This window comes from Megalopta genalis, chromosome 3 (assembly GCF_051020955.1).
Source record: "Megalopta genalis isolate 19385.01 chromosome 3, iyMegGena1_principal, whole genome shotgun sequence".
In the NCBI taxonomy this organism is placed as follows: Eukaryota; Metazoa; Arthropoda; class Insecta; order Hymenoptera; family Halictidae; genus Megalopta; species Megalopta genalis.
In genome coordinates, this window is record NC_135015.1 from 7,169,468 (window position 1) to 7,182,194 (window position 12,727).

At 42.9% G+C, this 12,727-nt stretch overlaps 1 protein-coding gene across 2 annotated transcripts in view; it reads right to left on the reverse strand.

The window, feature by feature from the left end:
- LOC143259009 (uncharacterized) overlaps window positions 1-12,443 on the reverse strand; it is an 84,525-nt gene extending 72,082 nt beyond the window's left edge. For both annotated transcript variants that reach the window (XM_076519734.1, XM_076519733.1), the window contains exon 1: window positions 12,095-12,443. In XM_076519734.1, coding sequence (XP_076375849.1) covers window positions 12,095-12,132 — 38 coding nt within the window. In that variant the 5' untranslated portion in view covers window positions 12,133-12,443. The remainder of the gene's footprint in view (window positions 1-12,094) is intronic.
- Window positions 12,444-12,727: the final 284 nt, after the last annotated feature.

Below are 12,727 nucleotides of genomic sequence, written 5' to 3' on the forward strand. Positions count from 1 at the left end.
ATGTAAATACTAATAACGAGAAATGAGCCGTTTATCTTGAAAGTGGCATAAGTCACTTTACCGTAATGAAAAGTGGTGATTTTTTAATGTTTATACGAAATTATTTATACTGAGAAAAATATCAGTATCCTGAGATAACAAATACAAGTCAATCTTCTCGAAAGTTAGCATCCATATTTTTAAACGTGTTAAAACGCAAACCCTTAAATATTATATATCGACTTAAAAACAAAGTGACTTATGCCACTTTCAAAATAAACGGTTCAAATATTGATTTTATTAGTGTAGGTTATCTCTTTTAGACGCTAACGACTGGGACATGTGTCCCATTGGTTACATGTGAACAAATATGTGCGTGACACGCATTCTAAGACTAGTATATTCGCATATGGTGGAGAAACAGGATTCATTTCTCCCGATAGGCGTGCGAAATACATTGATTGGACACATATGTCCCGATAGACTCCAAAGGGTTAATATATTCTACTTTCAGTTCCATTAATCAAATTATGTACTTAGATTTCGCGGGAATTTTTGGAGTTGATTTTCGGCAGTTTATGTGTTAACTAGGTTTTGATATTCATTGTTATTGTAATACGTTAAATAAACGGAAGTGCTAACCTAATATATCCTATGGTGAATTTAATTGTCTAGTTTCGGTTTCATTAATTAACGCTGAGCCTACCGAGCACTGCAAATGCACTGCACCTACCATAAGTAGTATTACTATTATTCTTATAGTGCACTATTACAGTGTGTGTTCGAATTAATTTATTCAACTATTTTCTACGAAAGAAAAAGAAAGAAAAAATCAACAATTTTCTCATAAGAAACATGGAACCGCTCATTTTGAGAGGCGCCGTGGAAGGGTTAGTGTGAAATGACTTCGATTTTGTGGGAATTTTTGGTGTTGACATTCGATACTCTATACTTATACCACATTTGTCATCCCAACGTCGTCGGAATTTATTTCCAGCGTTAGCGGGGTGACGAACGCGGCGAACATATTGATTTTTGCGGCTCGAAAGTGGCTGGAAGTGGCCCGTGGCGTTGGCTCTAACAATAGGGGATGTTTGATGTCCTTTTACTTTTCTAACATAGAAGCGCATAATTTCTAGGCATTTTTCTAATAACTTTTCTGACAGACACTCCTCTCTTTTTTTTAGACCAATGCAAATAATAATAATAATATTCCAATGTGGAATAAAACAATCTACAGCGATTAAAAAATCAGATATATATTATCGCTTTCTTGCGATCGATGCTTCATGCCATCAAAGAATCATAAATGTCACCAAGCTCTTATGATGAGCGTCCTCTTAATTTGTTGTTCTGAAAAATCTTACTTCAAAGACGCAATTGAAATTGTTTATGAAACCTCAATTTCTTCTAAACTTCTAAAAACTCGTGACCATTTGCGACGAATGTAGATGATGTACATCATACAAAAAAAAATGAAGTCTCGCTTCTTATGAACAAAAAGAATTAGAATAGGAGAATAATAGTCGAAGTACTCAGTCTCTCTTATCTAAATGCAGAAAAATCGTCAGTCGTTAGTGAATTCCATTTTAACTAGTCTCATAATATTTTCATGGGTGCAATCAATGAAACGGGAACCCCAATATCATATAATAGTAATGATCTATCTATATTCAAAGTTGCTTCGCAAATCTCATTCACCTCTTTCGTCTTATCTTCGCTGCAGGCTGTTGGTACTCTGGGCATATAAATTATTCTTGTTTCTTTTTCTCCTTTCATCGGTTGCTTCGAGCGAAGCAATGCTTTCCCTTCGCGAACTTCTCTCCCCTTTGCCGCTTCCGCTGCAAGTTTCGGTAGATCTTAGATATTTTATTAACGCTGAAGTCGGGCTGCGATCTCTTCTCGCAAATTAAAATCCACTTTCATACTACTCTCCCGCCTCATTCTAAATTCCTGCGGGTTCCGGATATCTGAAGATCTAAAGCGTTCAAGATTTGCCAACTCTCGCAGAGATTAAAATTCTCGAACTAAGTTTTTACTTTCACGATATGGTCTTCATTCTTTCCCGCGATCACGCAGCTCTCCAATATTCGCTAATTGTTTTGGTAACGCGAGGAAAGCGGTCTTTCTAAATTTCAACGAAACACACCTTGCGGTCTACACGTCCGCCGAATTCCAAAGATTTCCAAGCATGAAATTTTTCTTTCACGCTATTTCCTTTGAAATGAAGCCTCGAGAGCGCTCATGCATGATTCATTAGCCAGAGGATCTCGGATGTAGGTCGACGCGGACAGCCGGAGCCCCTTCGAAATCCATTGTCATCAAAAAGTAACTGTCCCACCGGATGCCCAGGATAGATACCAACGCTTTTCCCGATGTAAAACCACGGCCGAAGAGCTCTTTTTTTTTAAACCGTTTCCCCGTCAGCTGTCCACACCCGTGGAATTCGACGTGACACACGATCGGCCCGCGACGATACGCGGCGGAAGCGCGCGAAACGAACGTCGATAAATTCCTGGTAATCGCGTTTTCTCGAGAGAAACACTCGCGCCGCCTCGCCACAGCCGCTGTTTTTCTTCTTTTCATTGCGCGAAATACCAGCGCCCGTTCGAACGTTCGTATCGGAGGCTCGATCACGGCCAAAGCTGCCTCTGTTAGCTATAGCATCGCGCGAAGAAGACATAAAACAACGGGTCCGTGCGTGGATCGCATTCGAAATCGCCGGCGAACCGATCCACGGTCTGACGAATCGTCGATACGGCTGAACGAAATTCGAGGCGAACGATTTTATTACGTCCATCGGTCGATATGCTTAGAATTATCGGACTTTTGTGAAAATCAATTTGTTTCAGCGCATTCGACAGCATATTTTTACACACTATTTATCGAACGATCTTTTAATTTTCAAGAGACGAGGAACAGTTGCTGCAGAATTTAGATGCAAGATGGAATTGGAAAGTGGCCGGTTAACTTCAATTCTTTCGAATTCTATGCAGAACGTAAATATGGAGCTTCTAATAGTGATTTAACACGTTGACTGCCGCGCGTATTTACAACAAAATCTCCTACAGGCCACCCGTGCCGCTATAGGAAGCGTGCGCTGTTAATTCATATCTGTTTCTGTTCCTGCATGAACAGTTCTATGCAGAATTCTATGCAGAACGTAAATATGGAGCTTCTAATAGTGATTTAACACGTTGACTGCCACGTGTATTTACAACAAAATCTCCTACAGGCCACCCGTGCCGCTATAGGAAGCGTGCGCTGTTAATTCATATCTGTTTCTGTTCCTGCATGAACAGTTGGAATCTTTGCCGAGTACCGAATGGTATAACTTAAAATCTCTGCCCTTATTTTTTTTCAATAATGAAAAGAGATCGGATTGCCCGGAAGGAGAAGCATAAATAAAATTACATCGTCAAATTCTGATTTGGATACTGATAAATATAATCTTAGTGATAATGAATGTTATGAAGATACTATTGACGAGATTTTACGAGAATTGGTCATGGAAGAAGAAAGAAATGTTGATGATACCGAGGAAGCTACAGTTCAAATAAAAGATACGAAATGGACCTATCAGAGGCACGAGCAAATCTGAAAAAACCAACAACTTTTTGTTCAAGCTGTCCTGATCAACCTCAACTTTGCAGAGAATGTTTTAATGTTATACACTGCGAATAATTTTTTTAATAAACCATTTTTATAAGAATTCAATAGTTTCATTACCTCCTGTAGAATATTTGTCGAAATATTTTCGGAAATCCTTTGTAAGTAGTCAAATCAGCGTCACCCGAATTACGGGTGACGTGGCCTGATGAGAACTTTTGCTGTCACCCGAATACGGGTGACGCGGCAGTCAACGTGTTAAGCGAATACTTGATAACGAAATGAAAAGTTACTATTATAGATAATAATATCAAAATACAAGACAGCGGATGAACGCTTTGGTTGCAGGACCCGTCTTTCACTTTTCCGTTTTCATGTGGCAATGTGTATGGCTTCCCAGAAACGCGTCGTACGTTATTACAACTACTGCTTCACTGAAAACAGGTGCAGTACTTTGTTAGCGCAAAAATTATAGTTCCAAAGCGAGCCACTATGCACCAGTCTCAGATATGTTACGAGCGAACACCGCTTCATAAATATTGAAATATCTTGACGTACGGTACCTTTCGGTCGTTAAAATATGGCACATTTTGTAGGTAATGAGTCATCCAGCACAGTGCCACAATGAAAAACATCGACGGTTACCGACGGCACTTTTTGGACGTTTGGGTGAAGTTGAACTGTGTCGTCGTAATTCGTAAATTTTACTTACAAAAGTACACTCTAAAATTCGTTTTTACATTATTTACTATATCTAAAGCACGTAACTTCCCAAAAATATATGAGAATAATAGCGACAAAACAACGGACACATAGCTCATTCATCGCTATTGGTCGACTTTAGTCGTCATTACCTTAATAATAATTTCCTTAATATAACGAGATAAATCTTCGCTTCTTGTCTAACTTCGTCTACTTTCATTCCTGGATGTTGCTATCTATGCGTTTCAATTTAGAAAAAATGAATTACAATCATATGTAGTAGATTAGGGTAGTTTAATTTTGTTTACCTTTTAATACAAAAATTTAATATGCTAATTCGATGAATATAAAGTTAATTATGCCTAAAAACAATTTATATTACAGTTTTTACAACCGATTTGCAAGATCCTTATTTATGTCAAGGTTGAGGTTAATGAACTTGCTCTGACTGGCTTCTGAACCATCAAAATCATCGATCATCGATCTACGACCGGATTGGCGTGTAGAATCAGCTCGGAGAAGATTTGTGACACGCAGGACGAACACTCTACTATTTTTCCGGATTCCACGCGAAAACGAATAATTCCTGGTCTGATCGCGTAAACCATTCTGGATCGTGCACATTCTGCGAGAGCAAGAGCGCCGAGGATCATGATCGCAAGCTTCGCGATCCGCCTGTAGTAACAAGTGATCCGGGAAGGCTGGCCAGAGGATTTCGCGATCGCGAGCCAGGATCGTAATCGGATAGCAGCGAGCGAGCGCACGCATATCCTGGCAGATGAATTGATTCCGCGTTTCGCTTTTACGCGACACGTGATGATGCAGCGTTCCCGTCGCGCCATTCTCCGCTGATTCGAACACGAAGTTGCACTTCCAATAAAGTAGGGAGGGGTTAAAGATAAGGGAGTCACGGCTATGCCCGAGCCTCTATACATATAGAGGAGTCTCCGTCAAAGGGAATTGGATTTCTTTTTCAGTGGTAGCATCGCATAGTTCACGGATGACTCACGATGTGTATGAGAAAGTAAAAGCTTAATTAATTATATCGCTCCCTGTTCTCAAGAGGTGCGCTGCTGCGAACATCGCTCACTTCTACTAGATTCTGCTAGATTAATGCGCAACACAGTACGCGAATACAGTAAATTCTCCTCAAGTGACCCTCAGCTTGTGAACAAAAATGGACAATTTGGAACTAGGGGATACGATTACTCGAGCTCGTTTTTATGTGTATAATATTATTTATTTTGGTATTATATATATATAATTATTATTTATTTTATTTATTATTATTATATATAAATTTATATAAATATTATTTATAATAATATAATATAATATAATATAATATAATATAATATAATATTATATATATATAACTATAACTATAACTATATAACTAATTAATATATATATAGTTATATAGTTATAGTTATACAGTTATAGTTATATAGTTATAGTTATATTTATAGTTATATAGTTATAGTTATATTATGTTAGAGTTATATAATAACTATAATAAATCGAGTAATCGTATCCCCACTTACAAGTCGTCCATTTTTGTTTACAAGCTGAGGATTAATTAGTGAGAATTTACTGTATTTGCGAAAGTTTAGCGACACGCTTCATAAAATTGCTATGTTTATTTTAAGAATCAGTAAAATGTCAGAGCAGTTGGTTCGTTGGATCTCATTACGTTAAGCCGTCAAATATATAAGCATGTTAAATAAGTGACATTTATAATAATTAATTTGGAAACGTTTATCGGGATACTCACAATTATCCCTAACCAGAGATGTGACCTAGTAACTTTCCTCTGAAAATTGTCACGACCTATACACTAGTTTACGTGGCGGAATACATTAATCAAGCATCTAAAACCTGTACCCGAGAACCAGACCGACAGAAGCCTGTTTTTCATTAGATCATTATCGTAGATCGGAATTACTAGACTGTGGATTAAGCGAGTTTATAGCCCGGCCGAGCGCATAAAACCTCGCGGAATAAATAATTTCGTCATAACTTAACATAATCTCTGTATAAACATTATACTTAAGTTGAGAACTCAAGCTTGTTGAAATCGTTAAACACGTTATACCTGTTCAAGAATTTAAACATTCCCGTCGCGAATAGATGGCTGTCAAGATTCAGGAAAACGTATTAAACTGGCAATCCATAAATTTTAATTATCTTCGACCGTTTAACCTACTGGCAAAACGAAATGCAGATGTTCTGTTTAATCGCGAACGTTTCGAATACTTTCACAACAAATAATATTGTTTCCCTATTGTGTGTATTGTATATAAACAATACATAAAGAATTTGTATTGTAATAAGTATTTGTATTGAATTATTTGTACAAAATAAAATGTGGTGGAAATACTTTCTGTCAGATAAATTCGAGTGCCATACTCTACATATGGTACAACAAAGAAAACCTTCAAACAAATGGAATTGAGAAAATGTCAACAAAATATGATCAAAATATAAAATAAAGATGTAGGCAAACTTTCCGATAGATTAAACCTCTTCGGTTCTTTTCATCGAAAATGCTAAACAACGGGAATAAACTCCAATTCCCAGATACGAAATTTTGATTGCTCATCCGCTAGCCCTATGCCAGTGAACTGCCCGGTCCTGGTCGATTATATTCGGCACAGTTGGCTCCGCGTACAGTGCAGTAACTCGAAACTATTAACGATCATGTAATTGGCCAGGTTCACCGAAAGGAACTCGGCGGTCACGAAACCAGATGCAAAACGGTCGCCGCGGCAGCCGGGTGAACTAAAATCTGGTTCTAGGTTCTAGATTGAACAATCCAACAGTTGAACTCGATCCCGTTTCCCCTACGAGGGGTAACGCGGCTGGAATTAATGTCGAATGACTAAGCGGCAGGCCGGCCACCGGAACCAAGGAGCGCGCGAGCGTTTCGTGTTATCGATAAAGTATTCCTCATGGTTGTCTGTGCACGACCCTCCGCCATCTATTTCCAATGTCTCTCCTCCTCGTTATATAATCCACGGCCTTTTAGAGAGAGAGAGAGAGAGAGAGAGAGAGAGAGAGAGAGAAGGAGCCCAGGATTTTAGCGCGTTGCTCGGGGCGGCCGGAGAAGCCGAGCCGAACGTTCTCAGGGCGTGTTCTCCTCTCCGTTCGCGCGAGTAAAACTACGCTCGCGAGTTTTAATGCTACCCGCGCGAGTCTTCTCTTTGTCCGCTCTCGCGACTTTCCACTATCGCGTTATCGTGCCCGTTCCAAGGGATTTCTTGTTCGTTAGAGTACTCGAAGACTCCCCGACGACGACGACGATAGCGCGTCGCCTCTCGCCGGGCGTGTTCCATTTATTTTCATTTCGCAAAAATTGCCCGAGCTCTTTCTCGATCCAGTGAATCTGTTTTCCACGGTCCAGCGGATCGATGCGAGCCCTCTCCTCCCGCCGGTCGTTGAAACTTTTGTGTGTAAACGGTGAATAGACCCGTTGGCGAACTTCGTAGCCCAATTTTTTAGTATTTTTGTTTCTTCGAATCCGCTTTAGATTTTGTTACAATAGGATCCAGTCCGGCCGCAACTGTTCGGTGAAAAGCCTCTTGAAAGTTTTAAGTGCGGATTTGTCTGTGGCGAGGGGGCTCCGCGGATGAAATTGATGAGGGCCGACTTCGTAGCACAGTTTCGAGGAATATTGAACTTATCGATGCTACCGGATCGATCGTTTCTGATTACATAGTTGGCTTGCGCCGCGACTCTTATCGTGCATAAAGTGTTATTCGTTTATTGCGCGTGTACTTGGTATTGTATGATTTAGGTACGTATAATTGGAACGAGCTGTTAACTTTAATATTCTTTACTTAATGAACCGATTCGCTAAGACAAGCTTGTTCAACTTTCATGTTTCTAGAAGCGTCCTTTCGTATCGAATCGCGGACAAACTAGGTTAATTAACAATAGAAAATGACGCGAACTACGGAACAATTCGCAATAATCTAACAGCAATTATTGAGTTGCGAGGCTCCATACATGTATGATTTGTAAGCATAATCAAAGAATTCCAGAATGAAAGATTTAATCCGTAAACACAGACGTCGAAATGTTACAACTTGCCTGCGAATCTTTGTGTAGGATAAAAATTGTGTACGTTAACAAAAGCACTGCAAAAGCATAACGGGCAATTATTTATCTTCCTAATAATTTTAACGAGTTAAACACGATTCAACAATATCTTTGAATTCTTTAAATGTTATCACCGTCTTGAATTTGATGCACGCATTTCTATCGTGTATCCAGAAAATCCGTTGTCTAATTTTTTTGTTTTTTCTTTCGCAATATAGAAGGCTTAAGATCGTAATGTCACATTACTATACAGGGTGTTCCACAATTATTTTAACAGCCGAAAATGAGGGGTAGCTGAGGTCATTTGAAGTAACTTTTTCCTTTGCGAAAATGCAATCTGCGGCTTTGTTTACGAGTTATTAACGAAAAACACTGGCCAATGAGAGGTGACGGTGCGAGAGAGAGTCCGCGAGATTCAAATTACAGTAAATTCTCCGTAATTCGCGCTCAAATTGTGCACAAAAATGGATAATTTAAATTGATAATTTTAAAAGAGCAGTGTACGATTATTCGAGCCTTAACTAATAAAATCGAGACTCTAATAATCGTATCTTCTCTTCCCAAATCGTCCATTTTCGTGCGCAATCTGAGCAACGAATTAGGGAGTAATTACTGTACATGTACTTACATTCATTTACCGACACACGTTTCACAAGCTTCAGCGTTCGCTGTGAACATGGCAAAAATTTCACATCTCGCAGACCGCGTATCCGTGACTGCGGGTTAATCAAATTTGCTGGAGCCACACACGAAGCGAGCAGAATTTCGATCGTAAGTATCTCTCGAACTCGCCCACAAGAATGTAAGCTTGCCTGATGTTCCACAACCGGCTAATTGCACGCTAGAACACGGTGGCCGTAATATAACTTAATCATCCGATTTTATTTCCACTGAAACAAAACCCATCGGCGGAACAAGTTTCGCTTCAGTTTCGCGTTCTCGCGCATTTGGTCCCCGAGGATGAGAATTTCCATGGACGGTCCGCGGCGTGATAGTTAAATGCAAAGATACAGTAATCCCTTCGCAAGTTACACGTAACACGGGGCATAACTTTCATAATGGGGGAACGGAAAAATGGTGGGAATCCGTAATAAAAAAAGGTATACTGCAATGAAATGTGGCACGGTTATCTCCAAAGAAGCCCGATAACCTGAGACATACGGGTTCCAGCGGGTTTATTCGTAATGATTTTTCATGGCCTTCGATAAATCGAGTGCGTCATTCTGATATTCAAATGAGCCAGGGACACCGACCGCGAAGATAGGCACGAAGAGACAGCGAGGGGGAGAAAGAGAGAGCGACTGAGAGGGAGAGGGGGAGGTGGAGAGAGAGAGAGAGAGAGAGAGAGAGAGAGAATGAGAGAGGGAGAGAGAAAACAAGGATGGGAGAGAGAGAGAGAGGGAAGAGAAATAGAGAATGACTGCACTCAGGTCCTTTCGTTACGGAGCGGAGCCGCGGTCAATGGCTGCGGTATCCGCAGGTTCAAGGAAAGCGGGCTGGTCCGATTCGACACCGTGTCGTTCTGGGGGAGCTGAACAGGTGACGCGCTCGTGAAAATGCAGGTTAATAGAATACCGTCTAGAAAAGTCTCAGGTATTACCGGCACGCGTCCTCCTATTCTGAAACGTTCCACGACGTTCGAAAACATTCTTCTCGGTCTGCCATCCTGCCAGCTATCCTACAGAGAGTATCCTCGCGTAAACGGGAAAAATTCAATACCTGTCCTATTCTTCGATACCAGTTTTGCTCTACCTTGAATTCAATTTTACCAAGGAAAATCAAGGCTTCGATTCGTTCGCGGCTAACATTATAAAAAAAGTCAATTATGGTCTATTGCGTATCTTTTACTTGGCGATTTCAACACTTCTTTGACCGTCAGGCCAGCAGCCGAAAAGATTTCATAGAACTGAAGTATTTTATTTAATAACGTTTTACAGGTCGTATTAAAATTATGAGGACACGATGGACCAGCGTAAAAAATCATGTTCAAATCTGAGCAAATAATTCCGTCATCCATGTACGGGCGACGCGACGGTCGAAGTGTCAAAGAATCGTCATTTCTGAAACGAGTAGGTCTCGAAGTAGTCGACATAACCGTTTCTCGCTAAAATCAACTGCTATTATTGTAGCGTTGTTTTAAGTTCGTTGCGTCTACGCGCGAGTTCAGTGTATCGCGAAGAGAACCAGTTGCGATACGGAACGAACGGTAGCAATAAATAATCCCCGTTGCTGTTGGTATATATAATAATCTTGTGTTTACAACCTTGGGCTAATATCTCTGGGAACGGATCGCAGAATGATACGAAAATCTTGCATCGAAAGAATAGATTTTACGACGTGTATATATTTATGTCGATTAGATATTTCTCACTCCGCTTGTCGGGCACCATGAAATCTTTGGACGCTTGCTCTCAGCATATAAAAACCTCCATTTTAAAGGAAGCGCCCAATCATCGCCGCGTATACTTCTCTATAATTATTAGCCCGTATCGCGTACCGACGAGAGTTCTTTCGCTAACCGTGAGAACCACATTAAATATTGAATCATCCGAAAACACGGATCAATACTTTGGAGCGGCGGAGGGTACCGTGAAATCGAACGGAGAAGTGGACACTGTTCCTAATTGCTAAATCAATTTCGTCTTCGTGCACGGCGAAACTCCGGATTGCGAAAACGGCTGAGAAGGCTCGTGTCAACAGCCGATCAATCCCCGTTCGGGGGAAGAGCCGCAGAGGTGCACCGAAATTTGGGCGGCGCGGCGCGGCGTTGCAGATGGAAACGCCTGGCGCGATGAGGTTCGAGCGGTCAAGGATGCCGGCCGGTCTTGGAAACGGGGACGATAACCGCGGAACGCGAAATCGTACCCTAGAAGCCAATTGTTTCGTAGCAACGGCCGTCTATTGCCGCAACGAATCTCATTGTGCCAGCTCTTTCGCAAGCGTGAAAACGTGTTCGGTACGCGATTCGCGGCCGGTTAAGCCTTATCGATCACACGCAACGAGTTCGTAATTCCGGCGTGTCCTCCCGTGACCCCGAGAGCGGCTCGATCAACTTCGAAGCAAGCCAGGTGCAACACCGGCACGGAAGAAGACGACGGAAAGAAAGGTAATTCAATTTGAGAGCGATTTCACCGCGATCGGCCCTGAAACGTTTCAACAAAGCGCGGCGGTCGCACGTTCCGATCGTGCTTTTTAGCGGTACGCATGCAGCCGCGAGGGCACGGACGGAGCCGATCGATTACACGGCAGCAATTTTGAAAGCCGTGAAATCGATTCGAGGCACAGGAAGTGGCCGCCGGGTTTCTTTGCCGGCGCGGCGTTCCGTGAACAAACATTCGATAAAAACGGGACGCGGGAGGAGGTGTGCATCCTCCGCCCGGTGGTCGCGTCGGTGCCGATCGGGCACGGTGCACTAGCCCTTCGGAGCTACCGCGACATCGACGTTCCTCGCACGATACAGGAACTCCGAGGTGGTCCGCTGCATAGCAACAAACCGGCCGATCGATCGAAACCCGCGACCGTTTTCGAGCGAGTTTTTGGAGTGCCGGACCGGGAACGAGGAAACAGTGTCCACGAGGTGCGCGCGGTCGGAGGACGAGGAGGGGGAGGGGACGAAGGGGTGCGCGGGGGGGGGCAGAGAGGAGCAGCCTACGGGTCTCAAGGGAGAGGAGAGTATCGATCTTAAAAGGTTTTGTTCCCATACCGGTGCATGAAGGCGGCAGTCGACATGTTATTATCCATGGGGTGGTTCCATAAATCGCAGCCCCTCTGCGGCAGCACGGCCTTTCAACACTCGCCCGTTTTCCCGCCGTGATCCTCGACCCGCCGTCACCCTTTTCCACGCGGAAAACGCACAAACAGGCCCGCGATTCCACCTCGCCCGGCGGCGACCCTTGCGACTCTCCTCCGCCGATCACGGAGCACCCGTGCGAACCTCTCTCGAGCGACGATGCCCGACGACCGTGTATCGCCCGACCCGTGGGAGGGATTATACCCGCGGAACCCGTCCGTGGATGCCGACAACCGTTCGCCAACACCTGCACAACTTGGCAGGTTGAAACCGACGGCTGAACTGAAGTCAGAATGCGCATTCGTCGGTTTCCATGGTAGTGGCCCGATGATGATGGTGGTGGAGTAGGCCGGTGGTGGTGGTGGTGGCGGCGGGAACGTGGTAGTGGTGACGGTGCAAGGGACTCTCGCTGTTGGCGGCGGCGGTGGTGGTGCCGGTGCCGGGTTCTGTCTGTTGCTGGTGGTGGTGGTGGTGGTGGTGTCCGTGGAGGTGGTGGTGGTGCACTGGAGGAGCTCCGGTAGCTACGAGCCATGGTGGGGATTGACA